The sequence below is a fragment of the Copidosoma floridanum genome, unplaced genomic scaffold (assembly GCF_036245765.1).
Source record: "Copidosoma floridanum isolate Cflo_tuat_1 unplaced genomic scaffold, Cflo_Japanese_pri ptg000022l, whole genome shotgun sequence".
In the NCBI taxonomy this organism is placed as follows: domain Eukaryota; kingdom Metazoa; phylum Arthropoda; class Insecta; order Hymenoptera; family Encyrtidae; genus Copidosoma; species Copidosoma floridanum.
The window spans coordinates 1,919,581-1,947,405 of record NW_028321899.1 but is presented as its reverse complement, the minus strand read 5'-3'; the positions used below and the strand labels follow the sequence as shown (position 1 = coordinate 1,947,405).

Genomic DNA, 27,825 nt, shown 5'->3' with positions numbered 1-27,825 from the left:
TGATGCATTATATCGTGATTCATACTTCAATTCCTACTCAATACCCTGCTTTGACAACAGTGACATGACATCCTTTATTTCATCGCAACACCATCAAAAATAAGCAACAATATTTCAGGCAGCACCTTGGCAGGTAGTGCCATTATCAGAATATACTTTCTGACTAACACCCTTCCGTAAAGTTAATCTATGAAACGCCGCCATGAAGGCAGGAGTGGAAAGGTTAGATACAGTTTTGATGTGCATAGCCCTAGAAACTAAACAAACAAAAATCATAACATAACCCTTTACAGACTTAGCTCCATTACCCTTTGAGAATCTTACTGAAAACGGACCCGTAGAGTCAATGCTTACCATAGCAAAAGGTCTAGCTGTTCGCAGCCAAAAAGCAGACAGGGGCGTCTGTTCTGCCGAACGAGCTGCATGACAAACACAAACAACGCAACGATGATAAACACCTTGTGTTTAATCAACCATCTAAGCCCATGAACTATCCAACAAAATTGATTTGATCAGCTTCTCATAAGAGAAACAACACCGTATACAGTAATGAGATGACAATTCCTAACCATTCTACGAATAAGGATCTCTCTGACTAGCAAAAAAATAGGATGCCTTTGTTTATATATCAAGGGAGCATTATATAAACGATCACCCTCTCTCGTTAATCGATCCTCATCCAAAAATCGCAATCATCGTAACGAGCACAACTTTGACGAAAAGGCACGTTTTTTAGAAAGGCAATCCATTTTCTGAGCAAAATGATGACGCTAAACTATACAAAAAATTGCCGTTCAAATCACCTGCCAAGACAAATCCATTCTTAAAGAATTACTTTTTTTCCACGAATACTAACCCTTCTATACCAACGAAATAATAAAGCAACAGTTCTCACTATCCTTGAAGAATCAGAATAACGTCTCAACGCATCTAGTAATTAATTTTTCCTACACTGAATAGTATCATCAACCATTTTCATGGCTGTCATAGCACCTAACGACTTAGTATCTCCAGAAGAAAAAGTGCCACGTAGCAACCACGAAGGACCATGCCACCAAAACTCAGAAGAAGCCAACTGAGAAGAAGTGACTCCCCGTACGGCAAGGTCAGCAGAATTTTCCGCAGACAACACATGACTTCAAGCAACCCATGGAAAAGCAGTCAAGATTTTATTTACTCGATTTGACACAAAAACTGGCCAACGTAAAGGATGTTGCCTGAGCCAGTCCAGAATCACTCTAGAATCGGAACAAAAGCTCATTCCTGAAGGCTATATCTTCAAATGCTGAGTTACGAACCCAACTAATTGAATGATAAGAACAGCCTTACAAAGCGTAAGGTGAGGAAGAGACTGTGTCCTGACTGGCGCAACCCTAGACTTTTTCATAATTAAATTAGATTGACCATTAAAGTTTACACAATACATTACTGCACAATATGCTTTTTATGATGCACCACAAAAGCCATGGACACTCCAGTCATCAGACACCGAAATCCCCAGTAGACAAACCATCCGAACCTCACTTAAGAATGTCAACTAAGGACAAAAACTCTATCAGAGGGACTTAACCTTACCAGTAAGCTTCTTATTCTAATTTAACTTTTCCAACCATGAGTCCTGCATGAAAATTATTGGAGCGATAAATACAGGAGCCAAAAACCCAAGAGGGTCAGAAAATAAGGCAATTTGCAACAAAACGACTCTTTTAGTTACTCGTATCGATGATTCAGGAAGCTCTAACATAAAAAAAACTCATGTATGTGAGGATTTAAGTTCAATTTTATTGTCAAGGCCGTTTTCTTTCACTCAACCGCCACCTCAGCTTCATGGACCCTCTCTAAGCCATTAAGTAACTTCTTTGCATTAAGGGCTTACTTGTCCAGTTTTATTCCTGCACCAGCTAATAAGTCGATTAACTCATTGCAACGACTCAAAGCCTGTTTTAAAGTATCACACACATTAAGCTACCAGTGGCTCAGTGGTAAATACTCCGCTTTATGCACTCGAATACATAGGATTACTCTTTTTAAAATTCCAAATGCATGCTCTTGCTCACTGGTCCATTCCCATTTAATGTCGTTGGCCATTAACTTCGTTAGGGGTGTTTTAAAGTCAGCTAGTCCTTTAATAAAATGAGCATACCAAACAACCATACTAATGAACCACTTTAGTTGTTTTAAGTTTACCAGAGCAGGATATTCGACGATTGGTTTGAGCTTTTCTGGATCAACCCGCAGTCCGTTCTTATCGACTTTATACCCTAGATACTTTACCTTGGCACAACCAAACTATTATTTTTCTTAATTGATAACTGAGTTGGCTTTCTTAAGAGCGCTTAAAGACAATCTCAAGCCAGTACTTGTGTTTCTGAAAGTTGTCCGTTACAAATCAGACGCATTGGGTAGGCATTCTTTTTAGTAACCTCATTTAACCTCCTATAGTCGATACGAAATCTTAATTTTTCACTAGCTTTTGAGGCTAATAAGGGAAAGCTGCACCATGCACTTTCTGACTCCTCAATAATGTTTTTCTGTTGCAGTCTCTCAATTTCATCATATGCTTTTTGTAGCACCTTAGAGGCATATTAACATGGTCACTATTAAATCGGCGCCTAACCTTATAACTTTTATTCTTTTCATAGTGCTAAAAAATCTGTAAGGTTTTGAATGTGAGCACGGTTTATTCGGCCTCGATAACTAAGATGAAGATTTCGGTATGCTCTATTGACCTGCTGTTTCTTGCTCCATATTAATTGCAGTTTACTTGGTCCATAAGGGCTTAGATTTTTGATAGGTAGGCTGCCACGTCCTCACTTTGCCCTTTTGTGCGCCTATTAATTTTCCTTAATAGCCTCTCCTGCAGTTCTCCAATTCTAAATTGTAATTGAAAGGCATCTGCCATTTTCCAAATTGACTTCCACAAAAATTCCTTCCTACGGAACGAGTGGTTTGTTTCCACGTCTAGTACCATGAATCCATTATATGTCATTTAGTGTTTAATCGTACATTAGCGTACATTTACGGAGCTTTTCTTTAAACCCTTCCGCTTTTCACTGTCCCTACGGGTGTTACGAAACTCTATTCCTCATTTGTGAAACACATCCGCAGTCTACAGCTCTAGCTGAATATCTGTACTTACTCATTGTCTGTTTACTTGGGTCCGTATATTCTTTACTTTATATAAATTTAGCTACCTGTACACTTGCTAGTTTCATTTACCATCTGAAGTGTATTCTCTGAAATTGACATAATTAGGTACAGGAGGGGATGGGGGTTTTTACAAACAAGTAGTTATTTATACTCTGTCTCTGTTCCTCAGTATTTTCGAGGTGTATTGACGGTAATAAGAGACTAGGATTTGTTCCATGTTCTTCTCACGGGACGTCTTATGACTCATTATGAAACGTATTTGGCTGCAGGGACTGTAGCTGAGTTGTTTATAATTGGTGAATTGTTGATTATGCTTGTGGCTGTAGCCCACTTTTTCTACGATTCCCCTGATCCATTGTTTTTATGTAAATCTCATCTCTGTGTTCCGCTGCACCGTTGAGATAACCTATCCCTATTTCCCCTCCAGCGATATTACTTCTTTCTATCCTGATTTTTTTTTCTTTTTTTGTTTTTTTTTTTGTTTGAAGGAGTGAGGAGCAGAAAATCTTCATAGACACCCCGGCTATTCCAGTGGTAATGTCAGATTCACCCGGTGTACCTACCGACTAAAAACTAACCTCCCTGCATGGGACAGGTCCGTGAGGACCACTCCCCTAGAAGACAAAAGGGCATAAGAAAAGAGAGAAAAGGAAAATAACGGAGAATTTTGGAGACCGACTCGCTCTCGAAGAGATGAGAGGAGGGGGCACTTACGCATCTGGGTGAAGCTTGAATCTTGGTTTGCGCTGGAATAGCTTTCTATCCTGCCCTCTTCCAACAACTGACTTAGCAACTCACGGTCATTTCGCTCTATCTGGACTTTTCTGGTTTGAAAATCCTCCGTGAGCAAGTCTTGAGAGTAAACGTTATGCACTCAGTTCAAATTAAATGTTTCATATTCCAGGCCATTGGTCCCTTCGTTGTTTATCCGATTATCTCAGTATCTTTAAATAATCTTCTAGAATTCCTTCCACCTGTTGCCTAACCACATTTTCGTAGGAACTCCTGTGTGTGTTCACATTCCCTATCTCCTCCCGCTTATAAGCCGTACATGATTAAAACATCGCACGACAGGAGTTGTTGCAACAGTTTGGCCCGTCACAACAAGCCCCCACCACCTACGTAGAAGCTTTCCATGATGTGCAAAGACAAGGCATGCGTGGTGGGACACATGACCCCACCACTGTTAGGTCCCCCTCCCAACTTTAAGCGTATAAAGAGGGCTCCCCTACTTTTAAGTTACTAGAGAGGCTTAAAATTTTCCCTCTCGTTTTGTAGAGGTATTCATTCCATAATAATAATAGGTTCCTTCAATATAAGGTGTCCAACATATTTCTTGATTTTTTTTATGACATAAAAATGAAATATGAATTATAAGGATGTGGTGTGAATTTAAGGTGAGTAGCAACAAAGGAATATACGTTTATTCATTTGTTTTAAAACTTAAAGTCTCTACGAGTGCAAATGTATAAAAAAGCAAAATTGTATATAAAATCGCATACACATTCTTTTGTTAAATATTCACATTTCATCGTAACTATAAATATGACTTTTTCATACACACTCTCTTAATCTGAATCATTCATATCTTTTAACATTTTCTTTACAATATTAGGTCTATAATCATGGATTTGCGCTTCATACATGTAGCTACCTCTTTCTGAAATATAATCTACAAATTTCTGCACAACAGTAGGCATCAAATTTTATGAATCACTCAATACACGTATATGACAACCAGTACATTTGACAATAAATTCGCTTAAATGATCAAAGGTCACTTTTTTCAGAACTAAACAACGACAATATTGCTTCGTAACACTACCACTCAAACCTTGTTTTCGTCCATCTTCAAGCTTAACAGCCTAGTCGTTGTTACTTACAGTAAACTTTAGGGACCAGTTAGAGCCACAAATTTTGTTATCTTGCAAGTTGCTGTTGTTCGTGGTAAAATACTTTTCAATGTCTGTAAACGCCAATTTGAATTAATTCCAATCCAAAATTTTAAAAGGAATCCCTTTGAAATCTGTGCTTAATAGAGGAACTACAGGTTCCCAATCGTTGTCAAGTAATTGCTTACATTCCAGACCAACTATGACTTTTTTGCCGAATGATTTATTCAACCCATTAAACTTTCCAAAAATCTGTAGAGGTGACTGTTGATACTGCTTTACGCTCGAGAGTTCAGTTCTTACCAACGCTCTAACTCTTTTTTTCTAGAACTTCATTTTTCTGTTTAATTGTATTGACGACATGACGATTAGGCACAGAGTAATGACTGATCTGACTTTTTTAGACTAGTTGTAGCCTAAAAGAGACAGTGTGAGAAAAGTTTGGAGGTGGCAAGCCACGATCCAGAATGAAAAATTACGTCAACAGCACATTCAGGATAATGTTAATTTAAACACGTATAATCGTGTAGTGCGCGTAAATAGAAAAACGCTGTGTATGAAATTTTTTACAAACTTTAAACATTCCAAGGTAGGATCGCAAAACGCTGACATCGTTTATTTTTGGAATTCATAATAATGCAATATTAGTGTTTGTCACAAGATGTTTAAGAATGCGCAAACTACAAGTATATTAATGAATGAACTGATATCAAAGATATTTTAATGCAGCTTTTTTGTAAACATTTTACCAGACAACCGCTGCCACCCAACACCGAGCTTCTCAAGTTTTTCTTGTTAAATCTTAATGACATAACACGTCTGACAATTTCGTCATTCTTTTTTAAATCAGTAGAAGAATTGTTGAGAAGTTTTTTAAAACCTAAGCCGTTTCTCATGTAAAACAAAGACATCAAACAAAACTGACCACATACGTTTGAAGATATGCTTCGTAACTGTTTGACATTCGAACGCAGTTTTTCACAGCTTTTACAAAATCGATTAATGTTATGTGAAGTATAAGGTTTAATACCATAGCTATTGAAATATTACTCATTGAAATGTGCATTAACATATACAGCAACCCAATGCATACATGATTTTGTGTGATCATTCAGTGTTAATTACAAGTGCTGTTGGCTTGGTCCAGACCCGTGGGATCTGCTCAGCTGGAAAAACACCGGTTGTATGCATTGTGATTTGCGACAGGATCTGCAGTATCTGTAGGCTATCCATTATGCTCGCAGAGCCAAGATTTCAGTTTATGAGCATTATTTAAGGCACACCGATATTTTTGCTGATTTAATTTTAATGCATGATAAATAGAATACACCACCGATGACAAATCTTTTAAAAGTGAGCAGTCAATATCATATTCTAAGATTGTAACTTAAAAAAGAGCTATTTTATGTAAATCGTACCACTTTTCGCAACCTCTGACGTAAATTTTTTTTGCACTTCATCAAATATCATTTATAGATTTCAAAATTTCTTTTAAAGGTACTTTACCTTCAAACAAATTAAGTTCATGATGATGTTAGGACAACCAAACAGTTTGTTGTTGCACCTTCTTACTCAATTTTTGCAAGTGACAAGGAGGTATCACCACCCAATGTGCGGGAAAGACATTGTTCAAAGCAACGATAGCAACTTCTTTCAGCACCGTTACGTCTTTTTTCACCTTGAAATACTTAATGTCGATTACGAGCTCAATTGCGATTTATGGATGATTGAGGGTACCAGCAGCAACTAATCTAAGAGAGAATAAGCATGTCCAAGTCGTGAGTGTAAATATCATATAAGTAGTTTGTGGCACTATCTAACCACTTAAGTTGACCATAATTTGACGTGACACATCTATTTGACGAATATTGTTGTACTTGGCATACACTATAGAATTAACAGTTGAAGCTAGAGCGTTGGCGCTTTAGACATCTAATCTAAAATTGCCGTGTTTAATTAGGTTCTAATAAGAACATTCGTTGGCTGATAAATCTGGTGTGAAATCGAAAGCAGAGAGATAGTAACCATTGTGATAATATTTGTGATCAATGTGGTCTTCTTTATGGAGAGAGTGAATGCCCGTGTCCAAAAACAAGGTATGATAAGCATCTACATATTAATTATTTATTTTAAGGTCTCGCTGTAATGGTTTAGAAGAAGCTTGAACATCGTCGATGTACAAACAAAGAAAATTTATACTGAAATGATAAAAATTAAAAAGATTTATTGTACGATCGCCATTATAAGCTTGTATTTTAACGAAAATGATGACTATCCGCTTAGAAAACCGGCCAAAATAATATTATCTAAAGTTTCGCCATAAATACCACTATGCATCGTCACAGCTTTTACTTTGACACGCGTAAGCGAATATTTTGCCGTAGTCTTTGACAGAGCTTTGGTACGGGCTTATGAAACAAATGGGCTAATAGAAGCGAGTCTCACTAAAAGCTTTGCTTCTTTAATACAAACGGAGACCAAGTTTGAAGTGTTAATGAGACGAAATTCATCGCGAGATCTTACTTATCAAATTTTCATCTCGATGCCATTAATTAGAAATGTTTCCTAATTGCATACATCGCAATAAAGATGACTAATCAGATTAGTCGACTTCTTTGCTGGTAGTAGTGTACGTCACTTAACAAGTCCTGCGTTGGCATCTAACACATCGTCCATATTTGGCGCCGTATCGTCGCACCCTAATGCACTCGTTGAATGGGATGATTTTGCCACAGGACCGTAATTCAATAAAGTTTTTAAATACACTTTGTAAGCGTATGCATTGGTAGGAGGCGATACAGATTTCTGATTAAAAAACACATTGACTAGATTGGACAATGAAAGCATAAAATAATTGATTGGTCCCATCTTTGAGATTGCGTAAGTAACGTCAGTATTTAATTTTTTATTTTCATTAACGTCCAACTTGACACGAAGACTGAGCATCGTGTGTGCGAAATTGTTATTTCGAAGTTATTTTTAGGCAATTTAACTTTTAAAAATATCTCTTGCAGTTCTCTGTCTCTTTTTCATTTTTCTTTTTATTGTTTTTTTTTTTTTCTTTTTATCTTGCTCATGCGTTTTCTTAATTTTTTTCTTATTACTCTTACGCCGACCATGCCTTGACTGCATAGTTCTACGAAATAATTGCAATTGTCATGGTTTGTCGAGTCATCCAAGTTTATATCCTGAACCTCCCATGAGCTTGTCCAATTTTTCCTCGGCTTTTTTCTTCAGCGCATTATAAGGCTTCATCACGCTAGTGCGAAATGTCGAAATTTAAAAGGTATATTTTTAGTGGTGACGTTAGACATAATATTCATACCTTCACGAACAGCTTGTTTGCCTACAGCTTTGACACCTCGTTTATGAGTGGTAACACTAGTCAAAATACTCCAGCAAGAAACGATCCAATATCTCCGTGTCCTCATTGATAGGGGGTCCCAACGTGAATGCACCCAACATTTCCTCCACTGTTTCCATAAATTGTGGTCAGTCTTCTAGTACCATTACCACCACCACTTTTTACAATAAAGTAGTCTTCGTAGGGATCCATAGTTTTTGATCGATTCATTTAAAATAAAGCGTTATTATTAGCGTCCCAAAGTCGAATGGTATGGGGGCACCAATCAGGTCCCTCATATCGATTTTGATGTTGTGAAAGGAGTTAAAGCGTAATGGTATGTTCATAGGTGGTGAGAAATTTTTATATTTGACGCAATTGTATGCATAACCTTGAATGTCTAATGACACCACCCGCAACAAATGCGATTAGATGTATCCTACAATGTATGGTTCACAAATGTTACTGTAAATGATGAGCATTGATGGTAAAGCATTAGCGAGATTTGCTGGATGAATGGATCGAATCTCATTATTTCCCAAAAAAAGACTCGTTGCACTTCCAAAGTTTAAGATCTTACGTAATTTTTTAGATAACAGTAAATAGTGATACATGTATTCACTGCCCACTGTTTTGGAACATACTAACTTAGCCACTATGTAACCACCTCTTTCCAAACTAAAAACTAAGTGACCTCGTGTGGTATCAAAAATATTGATTTTTTGTATCATTTCTTCGATACTTGTTTATAGACCGGGTTGTATGTAGTTATCTTCATTAATCACAGGACATTCTGTGTGTTCATTATTGTGTAGTCATGGTATACATTTCACGGTAGTTCTTCTTTCGTTATCTTTCATCGCATGTTAAAACGTAAATGGTACTTGAATCTCTGTTATACCAACACTCCACTAACCTTGTGAACTAATTTGCTGAGGTAATCTTGTCACGTAGTGCGCAGTAGTATTATCAGGACAATACTGCATGCTACTGTTGCTAGGCTACACAACGTGATATCGTCCTTTATTTAATATCTCTTAAATAATTATCTTTTTCCCAAGGACTAATAATTTCAGGATATCTCTTCCAGCTGATGCAATATACTTTGAAGCGTCCTTAACCTTGACTTTTTAACATCTTGTCAACCTCAAAGAATCTCTTGTTTAATTATTTTCACACTCTGCTTAACTCTTCCTCGTAAAAGAAGCCGTCAATATCTTCGTCAGCCAAATCTCTCAGAAAATAAACTGGAGATTAATGCGTGCAAGAGATACGCACAATTTCAAACAACTCTAAAGTCCAACTACTTTTGTAACCTTTGGCAAAGACACTTTTCTTATTTTACTGATGCACACTGAATCTTTAACGTTGTACTTTGGATTTTAATAAATATGCCTGTCATAATGTTGCATTATATTTGCTCGTGCTCGCGCAACATTGTGCAAAGTTACGTTTGCTGGCGCGATCATTGTTGACAAATGCTTCGTGCGATTGTATGACTCTATTATACTTGAAAAAATGTCTACGAAGCGTCTATTGTCTGTGTAAGTAAGTATTCGCTACATTCTTTCTTTAATAGTTTTTATAAAACGTTCGGCTATTCCAGCCTTCGTTAATGGGCTACGTGCTATTCTGTATTTAATTTTATTTTTTCATACAACGGATTACAGTTCACGACCTACAAATTCTTTACCTTTATTCGTTTTGAGACACATTGGTGTACGATCATCGCTTCTTAATGAAATACGTTACAATGCTTTGGCGACGTTTTTTGATGTTTTATACAAAATAGGTACAGCCCAAGCATATTTGCTGACAAAATCGACGACAACGAGAACATAAGCGTAGCCACCATTGTAGGTTGTAAAAGTTCTCAAGCCTATTAAATCAGCTTCCCACACGCCGTCATAGTTATAAAGCACGTTATTGCTTCTTCTGGGAAAGCGATTTCTCATAGGTCTATGTAAATTATAGGTATTTTGACTCCTTATCCAACTAATAACGTTCGAGTGCAAGAACTTATTTTTCACAGCACTTACAAGTTTGTTACCACCAGCGGATGCAATTGATCGCACTGCTTCGTAGTAAAAATTTTGCAAAGTCTTGTGCATTATACTTTTTTTTCTCCTTTTAAGCATTAGGTCCAATGGCTCTCTTGATGTGCGAAAAAAACTTTTCAAAAGTAATTTTGTTACACATGCAGCATGCTGTCAATAAAGTGACTGTTCGCTTATCTGGCGGTGTTTCTCCGGCAAATATACGCGAAGAAGTAAATTTAGCTAACGCCCAATCAGCTTACAGACGTTGACCCTTCTTCTCAGTAGCGTAAACAAGATTGTGCTGATGACATGCTTCGTCCAAGAAATTTATACCCACATCACCGTGCTCAATACGCTTCGATAGCTTCGTTCCAGGACTGAAAAATTTGTATCCAGGTACATGCATCTCAAACAGTGGCGAGTCGATTAAAGCGTTGAAAGCACTGTTTTTTTTTCTTTTCAAATTTTGCTTTTGTTTATTCGCTTTAGTCACTTTCCCACTCAATGGATGCCATGTTTGTACTTAATTCAATAAAGGCACAATTTTGAGGAATTTTTCTCTATTTTTTGGTGACGTCGTTAACTCAGTACAATTTTTATCAAGAAAACTTTTATTATTCGACGTAGATCTCAGACTCTTCTTTGGCGATTTTGATTTATCATCGTTGTCGTCGTCAATCAGTAATTTTAATACTTGAGCGTTTACAACATACTCTTGCAAAACGTTTGCCGTACAAAGTACCACTGCAAACTGATCACGGCCAACCGACGTGCATTTTCTTCTGTTCTTCAAGGCATCGTTCACCAGATCGACAATGTTTGACTGTGGTATGCGAACGCTACCTATGATGACAATATGTGTATTGCTTCACATGAAGTTACCAGCAGCACGCAATTGTCATATGATCAGTGCAGCTTTTTGATAAAACTTTTTTCCGTACGCTTTCGATAACCACGGTATCCTGCTTTTCCTCCTCTTTACGTTTCCCTCCGTCTTCGTCAACTTCATCGTCAGAGGGATCGTTATCTCGTGATACCTTAGCGCTCTCCATGATTGTATCAGCATGTTATTTTCTTTTGCTGTTTAATTTCCTAAGGTGCAAATGCCGTTGTAAAATTTGTTGGTATTCCTTTCATGTTTCTCTCTCATCGGTATAAGGTAAATTCAAGATGTCGTTTATTTCTGCGTCGAGCCGACTCATTATTGACCCCGGCATTTGCACAGACTTCAGACCATCGTTAAAGAATGCGCTTCGCGCTTGTGCTGGTTTCTTAACATTGCGTTTAGTTCTCGGTCGGTTCCCACAAAATTAGTGCCCCGATCACTTAATCAATCAGTGCATTGACTTCGTCTAGATGTAAGCCGTTGGAAAGCTGCAATAAAGAAATGGGAAGTGTTATCTTTAACGACCCTGAAATGTACAGCTCTGGTAGTCATGCAGACAAATACAGCAATGTAACCCTTGAGGGTGCCTCACCCACGATGCTTTGCCAGATGAATGGGAAAGGGCTCAGCATGATCAACACCTGTGTTTTTGAATGCCAGTGAAGAAGTCTCCCGGGATTTTGGAAGATCAGCCATCAGCTGAGTCTATGGTCGAGCAGCATATCGGAGATAGGTCAAGCAGTGAGCCAACTCAGAATTTACGATCTGTTGACCGTTTATGGTCCAGTACTTTCGATGAAGGGCGGTCATAGTCAATTGTGTGCTCTCGTAAAGAGTAATAAGATGGTGTCGTTGGATAAGTAACAATGTTAGAAAGTCTCTGCAAAACAAAATCAGAGGGTGTTTGGCATCAGAATCAAGCAAGGTGTTGCTTAATCTGCCTCCAACTCGTAACAACCCGTCAGACAGAAAGGGGGCTAGCTTTCGTCATCGGCTAGAAGCAGGAAGAAATTCTTGTTGACCAATAGGAATGTCAATGTTGCGTTCAAGAACTGCGATGTCAGGCGCAAAATTGTGCCATTGATAATCTAACACTATTAATGAGGAAACGGCGTCTAACTCATCAGTTGTCTAGCTTTGAGAAAAAACCTGAATGAACGGATCACGACAAAGGAATTCTAGAGCAGTGGACTGTATAGTGAGTGGTGAGGGTGACTTTTTGAAGCTCTCGTGACACCAAAAGGCAAAACGCATGACGTAAGCTGTGGCTCGCAAAGGCGAAGCCAATGTTAACAACGACCAAGTAGGGTTTTAACGAAAGAGTCAGGTTTTTCTTCTGAGCAACTTGATACTAGATTAAACGAGGGCAGTGGCTCGATAACTTCAACCTTGAGCTCAGAGTACTGAGGATCAGTTTCATGTAAGATATGTGGACCGCAAAAACAAGATCCGTTGGGAAACGAATTGACTGGGCATGATGCCGCGAGAGGCCAAATCAGCAGGGTTTTGTCTTCAGGTAATGTGTTGCCATTGTGCACTGGGCACCAGGATGTGGATGTCTGAGCATCTGTTTGCAACAAAGACTGGCCACTTGGACAGCAGAGCTTTAAGCCAGTGAAAAACATTTAGAAAGTCTGTCCATTAGTGTATAGGAGCTCCGTTACAATGGTAAGTATCTATAAAATGTTTGACAATTTTTGCAAGTAGATGAGCAGCGCAGAACTCAAGTCAAGGAATGCTCAATACCTTTAAGGGGATGATTCGGGTCTTAGCTACTTGGAGTGACACGTGTACATCACTGCCGTTGAGGAACAAACGACAGCGGCGTAGGCTGACTTAAAGGCATTGGCGAAGCCGTGGATTTCCAGCTGCGCACCAAGAGAACAATGATTTCATCGAGGGACTCTCACGTGATCGAGCTCAGGTATCTTATTCAGCAACTTCACCCAGGTTTCAACAACAGGAGCTGGAAGCGGCATGTTCCACGCTAACTTAAGCAACCACAGCAACTGTAACAACATTTTTAGAACTATAATAATCAGTGAAAGCCAGCCCAAAGGATCGTAGAACCGAGCAGCTCGAGAGAACAAGGTCCGCTTGGTCCAATAACTAGGGAGATGATCGATCGTGAATTTAAATGCAAATTCATCGGATGTGGGATCCCAAGACAGTCCAAGGACAGATATAGACTCTCCATTTGTCTCCAGGATCTTCGGTTGATCAACACGATGAGCTATGGGGATGTTTTCGAGAGCCTGCGGCAAATTGGAAGACCATTTGCGCAGGGGGAGTCCACCAATCCGCGTCAGTTTACTGAGCTCCTCTCATTTGACCAAGATCTGTGCCACTGAATGACCGCCTGACAAACAATCATCTACGTAGGTTTCCTCGTGTAGGATCCTTGATGCCTGGGGATGAGATTCAGCATGCTCGAAGGCCAGTTGATACAAGACTTGAGTTGCCAAGAAAGGGGAACACGCAAGACCATACGTGACTGTTGTCAGAAAGTATGTTCTAAGTTGAGAAGAGGGGACAGATCTTCAAAGGATTGCCTGAAAGGCTTAATCGTTTGTGTGGACCGAGATTTGCCGAAACATCTTCTCCACATCGGCGGTAAAGACGAATCTGTAAAAACGCCATTTGATGATCAACTCGAAAAGATTTATCATGAGATTTGGGCCAGTGTGAAGTAAGGAGTTCAAGGACAATCCATTTCTGTTTTTGGCTGAGCCATTGAAGACGACTCTAAGCTTAGGCGAAGAGCACTTGGTCCATAAGACCCCATGATGTGGGAAAAAGCTCTTTGCTGGTCTGGAGTCAAATATCTCACGCATGTGGCCGAGAGCTATGTACTCAGACATGAAGGACTTGTACAACTCGTATAAGCAGGGATCGTTCCCGAATCTTTTCTCCTGCTGATGAAACATGGAGAGCGCAGTTTTGTATGTGCCCTTACAAAGCGAAAGGGTGTCAACAGTTTTGCCCTTGAACGGAAATTTGACCACAAAACGGCCGTCAGGGGATCGAAAATGTGTGAGGTTAAAATGCTCCTTACAACGAAGATCATCTCCCTTCAGCTCAGGCTTGGAGAGAGGTTCCTCGACCAGCCAAAAACGTTGCATAACTTCATCAAGATCAGGGCCCTTGGAAGCGTGCATCACTGCAATTTCTTTAGGCACTATAATCAAGTGGCTGGCTTGCTTGAAGAAAGAGACACTCTCTGATATGAAGGAAACAGGTCCTGATAATAGCCATCCAATCCGAAAGGCTGAAGCGATGGGTTGATCGAGGGAGCCTCGTGGAATTAAATTTTGAATTATGTAAGCGTGAACAGAGGCTCCTAGCAGAACGTCTATTTTATCTAGTTGGTGATAATCAGGGTCGCTAGTTGAAGTTATTAAATGTGTGGAATATTAACTAAGCTTCTTAAAGTGGGAGACTTACACAAAGAAATCTTAGGAACAATCAGGGCCTCAGTGTCGCACTTGAAACACGAACCAAAATGTGGTCAAAAGTTTATGTAAGTCCTTCTCGCAACATGAGTTGAGGGTACATCCCCTACGCCAGCTAATAAGATGTTAACCGAGTGCGTCTTAAGTCTTAAGACATCGCAAAGAGAACGAGTCACCAGAGAACTTTGATAACCCTGGTCAATAAGGGCTCTGACTAGAACCTGTGAACCGTCTGGGCCTCAAACGTAAATTTGAGCGGTAGCTAAAAGAACCTTGGGTCCTGAAGGTAAACCCTCGCTACGCAATAAGCTGACGTTAGCTCAGAAGCTTTGATTGGGTGGAAGTTCATGGAATTTTTCAGGACCACCGGCAGGTTTATCAAAAGAGGTTAAGTCTTTCGAGGGATTTGACTTGGCCTTTTCCTAATGCAATAGGGTATGATGCTTTCGATGACAAACTGAACACGAGAACTTACTCTTACACTGTTTTACAAAATGTTGACTAAGGCAATTAAGACAATGTTGCCTGTCGTTTACGAGCTGCCGTTTTTCGCTCAGAGGTTTACTTTGGAAGGTTGGACAGGAGGACAACCGATGGGACTTGCCACAGAGAAAGCAACTAATGGAGCCTGAATCGTTAGAAGTGGCAATTTGATGCACGAATTAAGACTTTGGTTTAAATTTTGACGCATCTTGGGGTGTAGGCTTCCGTTTAACTGACTCTAACGTTTCCATAGTGATAATTTGGGCAGCAATGAACTCACGTAAACGAGCAAGAGTAGGCGGCTCATCACGTGCTTCTGCCACTCTCAGTTGGTAGAGTTATCGAACCTACTGACCACAAGAGCGATAATGATGTCTTCGCACCAGTTATCTCTACCCAAAGCAATAAGAGAGTCGAGGGGGCCCAACATCTCTTTATATAAACGCTTCCTTTACGGGCAGAAGTTAGACTTCACGTTCTGACAATTGAGGACAGTGCTGGTGTAGATGGTAATCAGACGACGTTTATTATCATAAAACTTGACAAGAACATTCCAGGCTTGGGTATAGTTATCACCCGAGAGGGAAATATTTTTTATCAGGTCAGCAGCATCTCCAGTGACATGAGTTCGCAGATGCTGAAACTTGATAACGGCTATGAGCTCGGTTTTAAGATGAACTAGAGCCTTAAAAACGTCATGGAAGCTCTCTCAACTCTCAAAATCACCGCAAAATGTCGGAATATTGACAGAGGGCAAAGAGGATAAGCTATGCAAGGTAATAGCAGAAGCAGAGCCAGGGTCAGTGGTTGTCGGATTGGGTCCTAGTCGGGACGCATAGTCTTCGAAATCACCCGCGACTAAGCAGTAAGCTATCTCAATTACGTCCATATATTTTTTTTTAAGTAGTCATGTTGACCAATATCTTTATCGAGATCCAGAATTTGATTGTGAATCAACAAGGATAGATCTTACGAATCTTTAACTACTTTGCTACGAGTTATGCATTTCCCCTTGGTCATTTTTGCTTTGCCTAGTTTAAAAATTGTCGTAGGCGTTCTTTATTTTTCGATAAAGCGCTAGCTGCTGATCGTAAAGGGTATTCATAGTGGCCATTTTTTAAAGGGAAAATAAAGCAAACCCGTAGCACGAGATTTAATCAGGGGACACGCGTAAAGTGGAAGCGATTAGCTTAGGTACGTAAATCACACGAGTGTGTTAACGCATATACACCTTGTAATGAAAAATCGGAGCACCAGCAGCCAAAGCAAGCCTTGGTGGTCCGACTAATTGGGTGAAGGGTTCGAGGGCGATGAGTATATTATATGCTAATAAAACACTAACACAACGCAAACACTGAAAATAATCTGAATGTTAATATTTCGTGCACTCGTCAAGCAGAAGCGCAGACTTCGGAGAGGACCCTCAGCGTCAGAGATCAGCAGGAGTACGGCCCGCATTGGCAGCCAGCGATGATGCTCAAAGTATTGCTAGTGTTAGTGGATGACCCTCTGAGAGACAGGGACAGCAACAGCAACTCTGGCGAGAAAGACGTACGCGCTCAGTGGCGCAACAGTAGCAACGTAAAAGCAGCGCGTCGACGGACGACGATGCTCTATAGCCAGCCGATCACCTGCAAACAGACAAAATGGCCGTCTACGAGCGGAGAACTCGTGAGGCCTGCCACGCTTCGGTGGCTGTGTATGGCGGTAGAGCCAAGTGCAAGCTGGAGCTCGGCACCCTTGGCGGGATGATGGCTCGCAGAGGAGCGCAGCAGCAACGGCGTGTGCGGTGACGACGACCCACAGCACCGTGTAAAGGGCGGGCGCGGCGACGACGTCCACAGCACCGATGTAGATGCGCCAAAGGTGATTAGAAAGCTTAGTAACCTTAGCGTATGGCAGCCATGTGCGCTGGGAGTGCAGATGAAAAATGGCTGACAGCAGAAGAAGACGACACGACTTCTTCTTCCCCTTATATCCGGCTCGGAGGACCTTGTGCGCTATCAATGCCTAAGAGATGGCGTTGATGCTGAGATGATGCACTGGACGTTGAGGGGGGAAGGGCGGGTATCGTTATGCATAAAAGAAGACACTCAAACTGCAGCAAAGTAGATTTGGATTAATTGTATTTTTCTTGCACGCAGTCTTGTTACAGGAGTAATGGAAAAGCTCAGCGTAACAACATCTAGCTTTTGCGTTTAATGTTCAACGGTGACTGGCCGCAACGACGCAAAGCTTGGAGCACAGTCTACTATCTCTTTAGTGCGACACATGCCCTTCAGGTACACTGCAAACGTGGAGCTCTCAGCTCGAGTGGCCTCCGATACACTCACACATACGTAGCATCAACTGCTTAATGTCATACATTGTCGTTTACTTGTTGATTAATTGGCTGTGAAAATAGAAAGGAACCAACCAACAGCTTTGTTGTACCTTGATCGAGGATACATCATATCTCTTCTCCTGTGACATCACGTTGGTAACCATACGGATAACTCGTGGGCATGCTGTCAACATATCTTTTACTATGGACTGGTTGACATAATTTTATGTTCAGTTAAGTCAATACATCATGAAAAATTGTGCGACGCATAAAAAAATTCCACAATTTTATTTCTGTAATATAAGTCATAACAAGCTCACGAACGGTATCACAATTTATCTGTTGACTATTGCTGTAATTTGAATTCTATACCTTCCACTTTGCAAACATAATCTTCACTATCATCAGGTTTTTTAATCTTATATGAGTAAAACTTTTGCCCACCGGATAAAAACAAGGAAATGTATGCGCCAACTTCTTTATTGGCCTATTTGTCAGTGAGACTGCCTAGTGTCGAACCAATGGGTAAATCGTCCAGTCCTTTTTGGGAAACATAAGAAATGGAATCTGTGTCGTAATAGAGAGCACGTTCTCCTAGAAAATGCAGATACTCGAAAAGCTCTAAGCGTGCTTGTGGTGTCACAAAAGTGGCAACCACAACGTACTTGATAGGAATGACGTCGAGGCATCAGTCTTATGATTACAGCTTACGTACAATGTATCATCGTTGACGGGTAAAGCACCATTTACGTCGATTTCTGCACTCGTAAGTAATTTCATTCATTTTTTTGGGGCCGTTATTACTTCAGGATCTTACGCAAGCATTAAAGTTCATCTAATTTTTGTCAAAATTTATTTCTTAAGTTCTACGAACTCTGTCGATATACAACTCCTCTTGTTAAGTAGATATACAGGTAGGTGGGTAACCCGAAGCTAGTGATTTTTGTTTCAAAAACTCGTTAATATAATGTTCAAATAATCCTTGTTTGTCCGTTTTTTTATTGTACTGTGTTACCTGATATTAATATGTTTCATAAACATTTTTAACGATTTAACCTATGCAAGTAGCCACCTTGACTTTTTCGGATAGCCACGTACCTCTAAAAATGCAATCTCTTCCATCGTTGTAGATGCAGTGCTCTTGAAGCATACTCTCGCAACACGTATGGCACAAAAAAAAGAGCTTATCGTGCATTTTCACTGGTAATATAGGATGACAAAAATTTCTAGGTGGTAGCACATCACACATAACTAATTCGTTTACTGGGAAAATATCATTATTTTTACGTATTATTTTTGTACACTCTACTTCGTTAGAGTAGAACGTTGGATAATCTGAGCTACTGTTAGAACTTGTGGTAAACAAAGATTATCATTGCTTTTAATGGTTAGTGTCAATTTTTTCCGTACGTTGTTCTAAGACCTACACGTCCTCTTCAACTAATACAACTTATAAGCGCACAATCAATTGACAAGCTGTCATCGATTCAAGTAACTTGACCTCTGGATGGCATTAAACAAAACATCTCATAAGTTTTAAACAATAAAATTTCGAGTAGGCTAAAAGATACCCACAAAGGCCCGTGATGAAATATTTAAGAATTTGAAGTAACACCTAAAAAGTCATTAGGATAACTTTTTTCGACTGAATAACTATGTAAATCGTTCATACAATCCTTAAGCTATATGTACATATTAACATTTGGAAGTGGTTTTGCCAATCTACCTTAAATTTCTCGTCCTTTATAATTAAATCAACGATATCGTCTAGTTGTTATGTTTTGGATCATAAAACATGGACATTTCCTTTTGCCATTCTAAAACGGTAATTTTTTGGGAACATTTAAAATATTAAAAAATAACTAGAGAAAAAAAAATATCTCATAATATTTACCATTACCCTCGTGACTGTCGCTGCTACAACTGCTACTACTGCTACTAGTGATACTACTGCTACTACTCCTGGGTGGAGTTTTCACTAGTTTCTCCATACCGGGCGCTTCCCCAGTCGGAGGATTCCCCCCTCCCCACGGGAGGCGTGTGGAGCGTTGGCGTGTGTATCTGCGGCAATGTGGACAAGAAACTAGTGCCCCATGTCTCCATCGGTGTGGATGCATGGGCCGGCTCTGCTTGTGCTCCTTGTTCTTCACTTTTTGCTGCTTCCGTGAATGGCACTCCATTGCTTGATGCGGGCCAACATAAACTAGTACCCGTTGTGAATAGAAGTAAGCGGCAATTGAAACATTTTTCTCACATACATGCATCACACACTCTCACTAAACAAACACAGGGACACTTACGAATTGTTCTGGGTTGCAAGTGGCGGGTCCTTTTCCGGGCTTGCGTTGGAGGCCTGGCAGCTGGTTAAGCCGGATCGTGAGGCCCAGGTGAGTCTAGGTAACCACATCTGATATGGCTGTACGCCTCATAAAAAAAAGAAAGACGTGGTGGGCCGACTAATCTAGGCTTACTACCACTGAGGAGGCTATATGGAGGCACCTTAGTGCCTTACGCCAGCCCGTTTTGTTGGGTTGTCTGCGCAGTCATGGGACTGTACACCTGCCGCTTGTCTCACTATAATGACCGTTGTGTACCAACATATACATACATTACTCATGAATACCATTATTACACTTGTTACTCAACGCCAGGGCAGTCTCCACAGGGGAAATAAGGGAGAGTGGCGACCTCTAGCCAGCCCAAGCAAGTAGCGGTTCTCTCTGGTTACAGAGAGGGCTGCTGCCCTGGTTTTCACCCTTTTCAAATACTCATTGCAAAAAAAAGGGTAGTGCTGGCCTTCGCAGGTCAGTACGACACTCAGAAAGAGGCCAAAATGAAAAACGTCGATGCAAAACTACTACCCCAGGCGGTAACCTCTCTAAGGAACTTCGCCGGCAGTTCCGATCTGGTGAGAGCCCAGGTGACTGTCATAGGCCCCACAAATTTTGGGGGGGGGGGCACAAAGACGTATCTCGAAGCCAACAGGGACTGCTTAATGTTCCATGGCCTTTTTTTACAGACAAAGGACAAAGAGGAAGCCTGTCGAGTATAGGCACTGACGACACCGAGGACAGCAACGTGTCAGTATTTAGCAACCAGATCTGGGAGGAGCTTGCCTCTTTAGAAGAAAGTGATGCTTAGCTCAGAGTAAAGCGACGGCAAGTGGCTGATAAAGTCCAATCAGCAACGGAAGACATTACAGAGACGCTACAAATTATTAACGATAAGTTCGGAAGCACAGCAAACGCTGTTAACAAAAGGCTAAAAGTGGAGCTTAAGCATGTTTAAGAGGCAGAGGTGCTAAGAAAAGGCTGTATTACTGAAGAAGATTTGTATACGAACGCTTGTAAGTCGTCATTTAAATCCCTGCAGTGAAGGAAACAATGGTGAGATAATTTTCGACGGCATATAAAAAAAAAACACTTAATACTGCCCTAAAAGAAATAGAACGAAGTAAAAGAAACAGGAGCTCATCTGACAGACCTAAAAAACGCTAACAGACTATGTCTTCTAAGAAAAAAAAAAACAGGCAAAGGCAAACAAGAAGAAACTTCACTGAATGACAAAACAAGCCGAAGGAAAAAAGTGGACGCCACAACAACAGTAGTAGTGAAGATGGCTGAAGGACACACCTTTGTAACGGTGCTGAAGACTATGAAGGCGAACTTTGATTCCAATAAGGCTAAAGTGGCAGTCCGAAGTGTTGTCACTACAAAAAAAGGAGACATACTTATTAAGGCCAAAGGTGTGGAAAATGCTACTGCATTCTCACAGCAAATTGAAAAGTTGGTAGCCGGACAGGGTACCGTGAAAATGAGCGACAGAAAAGTGACATTAGAGGTCCGAGACCTGGATGCCATTGTAGAGGAAGATGAGGTCAAAGAGGCTTTTGCTAGGACTTTTGGACATCAGAGCCAGGAGCCAGAAGTTACTCGTTTAAAACAAAATGCCAGAGGACTGATGCTGGCTTGTTCTTGTGGACAAGGGCAAACCATCTCCCCTGGTCCCATCGTCATTCCAACCCATAGGTATGTTGAACAATGCTGGAAAGATGCTGGAGAGGCTGATAAAAACCTGCTTGAGAGGAAAAGTCAGCCTTTTAGATAACCAGTACGGGTTCTGAAAGGGGCGATCAATGGTTATGGCTGTGGCTGAGGTTCTCGAGTTAGCCAGGGAGGCATGGAAACCCTCTTATAAGACGAGGAGCGTCTGTGTCCTGGAGACTCTTGACGTGAAGAATGCCTCTAATTCGGCAAAATGGTATGACATAATGAGGGCTGCGAAGCGCCAGAATGTACCAGACTACCTGAGGAAGATCCTAGACAGTTACCTCCGGAGTCGAGTACTCCGGTACGACACGAAGGATGGACCAAAAGAGAGGCGTCTGACGTCGGGAGTTGCTTAGGAATCTGTCCTTGGCCCCGAACTCTGGAACCTTGAGTACGACGGACTTTTGCGCCTTGAAATGCCTCCGGGGGTCAAACTGACGGGGTTTGCTGATGACATAGCATTGCACGTCACAGCAAGATCGCAAGAGGAGGCCGAGCGCAAAATACGGTGGGTGGTCGTGATAGTATCGGAGTGGCTCCGGGATCATGGTTCTGAGCTAGCTGTAGGAAAAACGAAGATGGTCATCCTCACCAGGCAGAGGTAGCTTGGGGGTGACTTTCGCCTAAGCGTTGCGGGTGAGGTTATCTGAGCGAGCCCAGTGGTGCGCTCCCTCGGAGTGTGGATCGACTTACGACTCACCTTTGGGGAGCACATCAGAAAAGCAGCCGATAAAGCCGCTTGGGTCTCTGGGGCGCCTTCACCGTTAATATCAAACGTTGGGGGCCCACGGCAAGCCAAAAGACGGCACCTTGCGTCCGTCTCTAACTAAATCCTGCTGGTCGGCGAGGAGGAATGGGTGGACGCACTAGCGAGGAAGGATGTCCAAGAGCGTTTAACTTCGGTGCAGCGCATCGGGTTGCTACGAATCGCGTGTGTCTACCACACGGTCTCCTCCGCTGCTGCTATGGTAATAACACGAACGATTCCTGTCGTGTTGCTTGCGCGAAAGTGGCAAAAGAAGTTCCTGGGCTCCGACGACGAAAGCGATAGCGACAGGCGTTGACGACGTGGCAACAGGAGTAGGGTCGAGTGTTGTGAGTAGATGGACGCACCGCCTTATTCCACTCCTGCAGCCATGGGTAAAGAGAGGGCATGAAGAGGTAAACTACTACCTCACCCAGTTCCTCTCCGGGCATGGCCAGTTCGATGCCTATCTGAAGACATCTCCTAGGCGTTCTTACTGCCCTGCGTTGGATGATACCGTCGAACATACGTTTTTCGTGTGTGAGAGATGGCACCGTGAGTGCCAGCGGCTGGTGAGCAAGATCGGCGTGGCACCTACTCCTGAAACCATCATCTCTGAGATGCTCAGCAGCGAAGAGGGGTGAACATCAGTGGATAGCTTCGTCGGGTCAGTCCTCTGGCAGAAGAGAGGAGAGAAGAGAGCTGCCGTGCAGATAACGGGGGCCCCAGAGTAAAAGATGCGGACTCAAGCTGCGCTTAGTATTTATACTCATTAGCAAATACAAGCATCAATAAAGCGCTAGAAGACGGGTGCCGGTCCTCAGGGACCCCAATTCCTTTTCAGGACTCAAGAGGTTTGGCACCTCTAGCAACTGGTGGTGAGCTTGCTCGCTAATGCTGTAAGATACGATGTTCTCCCTGGTGGCTCAACTATAAAGTAATGCTAACGTGGTTCCGGGGTGGATCAAAAGCCCTGCGGCATGGGGAGAGGGTTTTTAGTAAGTATAGGTGGTCTAATAAAAAAAATCCACCAAGCCCCGCACTACCGCTGTCCCTGCGGTGTGCCTCGATGCATTTCCCCACCCTCCACAAAAAGAAAAAAAAAAGCTACTACTACTACTATAACTACTTCGACTACTACTACGACCACTACTACTACTACTACTACTACTACTACTACTACTACTACTACTACTACTACTACTACTACTACTACTACTCCTACTTCTACTACTTCTACTACTACTACTAGTACTACTACTACTACTACTACTACTACGACTCCCGGGTGGGGTTTTCGCTAGTTTCTCCATACTGGGCCATTCCCCAATTGGCAAATAGGGGCATCCGCTTTAAATATGAGGTGACGATAGGCAGCTACGGTGGCTCTCTATGGTGGTGGTCGGAAGCGTGGATCAAAAGGCGTGTGTGGCGTTGGCGGTTGTATCTGCGGCGATGTAGACGGAAGACTAGTGCCCAATACCTTCATCGGTGTGAATGCATGGGCCGGCTCTGATCGTGCTCCTTGTTCTTCACTTTTTACTGCTGCCATGGGTGGCACTCCTCTGCTTGATGCGGGCAAACAAAAACTAGCACCCGTCGTGTATAGAAGTAAGCGGTGGTTAAAACATTCTTCTCAGATACATGCATCACACACTCTCACTAAGCAAACACAGGGACACTTACGGATTGTTCTGGGTTGCTTGTGGCGAGTTCTTTTTCGGGCTTGCGTTGGAGGCCTGGTGGCGAGTGAAGCCAGATGATGAGGCCCTGGTCAGTGTGGGTAACCATATTTAATATGGCTGTTCGCCTCATAAACAAAAAAGACGTGGGGGCTGACTAATCTAGGCTCACTACCACTGAGAACGCTATATGGCGGCACCTTAGTGCTTTATACCAGCCCGTTTTGTTGGGATGTCTGCGCAGTCTCCGGACTGCACACCCGCCGCTCACCTCGCTAGGATAAACGTTGTGTACCAACAAATACATACATTACACACGAACACCTATCTTACACTTGTTACTCAACGCTAGGGCAGTCTTCGCGAGTAGGACTGAGTGGCAACTCCCGGCTGGCCCGAGCAAGTAGCGGTTTTCTACGGTAACAGAGAGGGCTGCTGCTCTCGTTTTAATCCTTTTCAAATACTCATTACTAGTAAAAAAGGGTAGTGCTGGCCTCTACGGGTCAGTACAACACTTAAAAGATGCAAAAATGAAAAATTTTGATGTAAAACTAGTACCCCAGGCGGTAACCTCTTCGAGGAAATCCGCTTGATCCGGTGAAAGCCCGGGGACTGACGCAGGCCCCACGGATTCTAGGAGGAGGGGCACAAAGACGTGTCTAATGGCCAACAGGGACTGCTAAATGTTCCAAGGCCTTTTCTTACAAACAAATGACGAAGAGGAAGCCTGTCGAGTATAGGCACTAACGACCTTAAGGACAGCAACGTGTCAGTATTTAGCAACCAGACCTGGGGAGAGCTTGCCTCTTTAGAAGAAAGTGGTGCTTAGCTCAGAGTAAAGTGACAGCAAGCGGCTGATTAAGTCCAATTAGCAACGGAAGACATTACAAAGACGCTACAAATTATTAACGATAAGTTTGGAAGCACAGCAAACGCTGTTAACAAAAGGCTAAAAGTGGCGCTTAAGCATGTTTAAGAGGCAGAGGTGCTGAGAAAAGGCTGTCTTACTAAAGAAGATTTGTATACCAACGCTTGTAAGTCATCGTTTAAATCCCTGCAGTGGAGAAAACAATGGCGAGATAATTTTCGACGGCATATACAAAAAAAACACTTAATACTGCCCTAAAAGAAATAGAACGAAGTAAAAGAAACAGGAGCACATCGCACAGCCCTGAAAAACGCTAACAGACTATGTCTTCCAAAAAAAGAAAACAGGCAAAGGCAAACAAGAAAAAATTTCACCGAATGACAAAACAAGCCGAAGGAAAAAAGTGGACGCCACAACAACAGTAGTAGTGAAGATGGCTGAAGGACACACCTTTGTAACGGTGCTGAAGACTATGAAGGCGAACTTTGATTCCGATAAGGCTAAAGTAGCAGTCCGAAGTCTTGTCACTTTAAAAAAAGGAGACATACTTATTAAGGCCAAAGGTGTAGAGAATGCTACTGCATTCTCACAGCAAATTGAAAAGTCGGTAGCCGGACAGGGTACCATGAAAATGAGTGACAGAAAAGTGACATTAGAGGTCCGAGATCTAGATGCCATTGTAGAGAAAAATGAGGTCAAAAAGGCTTTCGCTAGGACTTTTGAACATCAGAGCCAGGAGCCAGAAGTTACTCTTTTAAAACAAAATGCCAGAGGACTGAGGCTGGCTTTATTAAAGTTGGACGAAGCATCTGCCAGAGAAGGAGAAAAGGAAGGCAGATTGCGAGTTGGCTTTATAAGCTGCCAAATTTAAAAAAGAATCAAAGTTACAAGATGTTTCAAATGCCTGGGATATAAAAATGTCTTAGGCGACTGTTAAAATGAAAACAGATCCAAGCTTGGCTTTCGGTGTGGAAGCTCAAACTACCGGAAGAAAGATTGTCCAGGCCCAACACGGTACTTACTTTGCCCAACAACGGACAACAAGCACGGAGCAGGCAGCAAAAGCTGCATTTTATTTAGAAGAGCCTTAAAAGAAGCCAGAGATAAGGTTTAAGAAGGATTAATATGAGGCAAAAAGGCCTTGAGTTTAAAGACAGGCTTATGTGGATCCACGCTGCGCTGGTTACTATTTACCTATCAGCAAGGAATAGCATTAAACTTATAGTGGTGCTGGCTAAGTAGGCGGCCTTCTATGAAGCGCTAGACAGGGTGCTGGTCCTTAGGGACCCCGATTCCTTTTTAGGACTCAAGAGCATCAGCACCTCCAGCAAATGGTGGCGAGTTAACTCTTTTATGCTGTGAGACGCGATGGTCTCCCTGGTGGCTCCACCCTGGAGTAATGCTAACGCAGTTCCGGGGTAGATCAAAAGCCATGTAGCATGGGTGGGGGGTTTTAGTGGGTATGGGTGGTCTAATAAAAAAAAATCCACCAAGCCTTAGACTACTGCTGTCCCTGCGGTGTGCCTCAATGCATTTTCCCTACCTCCATTAAAAAAAAAAAAAAACTTCCTACTATTACTACTACTTCTTCTACTTCTACTACTACTACTACTACTTCTGCTCCCGGGTGGGGTTTTCGCTAGTTTCTCCATACCGGGCGCTTCCCCGGGTGGCGGATAGGGGCATCCTCTTGAAATAAGAGGTGACGATGGGCAGCTGGGGTGGCTCTCTATGGTGGTTGTCGGGGGCGTGGATCGGGGGGCGTGTGTGGCGCTGGCGTGTGTATCTGCGGCAATGTGGACGGGGGACTAGTGCCCCATGCCTCTATCGGTGTGGATGTATGGGCCGGCTCTACTTGTGCTCCGTGTTCTTCACTTTTTGCTGCTTCCGTGGGTGGCACTCCATTGCTTGATGCGGGCCAACAAAAACTAGCACCCGTCGTGTATAGAAGTAAGCGGCGGTTAAAACATTCTTCTCAGATACATGCATCACACACTCTTACTAAACAAACACAGGGACACTTACGGATTGTTCTGGGTTGCGTGTGGCGGGTCCTTTACCAGACTTGCGTTGGGGGCCCGGCCACGGGTGAAGCCGGATGATGAGGCCCGGGTAAGTCTGGGTAACCACATCTGATATGGCTGTACGCCTCATGAACAAAAAAGACGTGGTGGGCCGACTAATCTAGGCTTACTACCACTGAGGAGGCTATATGGCGGCACCTTAGTGCCTTACGCCAGCCCGTTTTGTTGGGTTGTCTGCGTGGTCTCGGGACTGTACGCCTGCCGCTCGTCTCCCTGGGATGACCGTTGTGTACCAACAAATACATACATTACACACGAACACCCTTCTTACACTTGTTACTCAACGCCAGGGCAGTCTCCGCGGGTGGGACTGAGGGAGAGTGGCGACTCCCGGCCGGCCCGAGCAAGTAGCATCTCTCTCTGGTAACAGAGAGGGCTGCTGCCCTGGTTTTAACCCTTTCCAAATGCTTATTTCTAGGAAAAAAAGGGTAGTGCTGGCCCTCGCGGGTCAGTACGAAACTAAAAAGATGCCAAAATGAAGAACGTCAATGTAAAACAGGTACCCCAGGCGGTAACCTCTCTGAGGGAATCCGCCGTCAGTTCCGATCCGGTGAAAGCCCGGGTGACTGACGCAGGCCCCACGGATTCTGGGGGGGGCCACAAAGACGTGTCTCATGGCCAACAGGGACTGCTAAATATTCCATGGCCTTTTCTAACGGACAAAGGACGAAGAGGAAGCCTGTCGAGTATAGGCACTAACGACACCGAGGACAGCAACGTGTCAGTATTCAGCAACCAGACAAGGGATGAGCTTGCCTCTTTTGAAGAATATGGTGCTAAGCTTAGAGTTAAGCGACAGCAATGGGCTGATAGAGTTCAATCAGCAACG

The 27,825-nt window shown here is 42.4% G+C and overlaps 1 protein-coding gene across 1 annotated transcript; it reads right to left on the bottom strand.

Annotated features, from left to right (window-relative positions):
- Positions 1 to 13,871: 13,871 nt before the first annotated feature.
- Positions 13,872 to 14,468, bottom strand: LOC149374058 (uncharacterized). The gene has a single exon (XM_089594967.1). It carries the CDS (start codon positions 14,466 to 14,468, stop codon positions 13,872 to 13,874), a length of 597 nt encoding a protein of 198 aa, XP_089451093.1.
- Positions 14,469 to 27,825: the final 13,357 nt, after the last annotated feature.

Coding starts and splice junctions, on each gene's coding strand:
- LOC149374058 (XM_089594967.1), bottom strand. CDS start 14,468: ATGCACGCTTCCAAGGGCCCTGATCTTGATGAAGTTATGCAACGTTTT.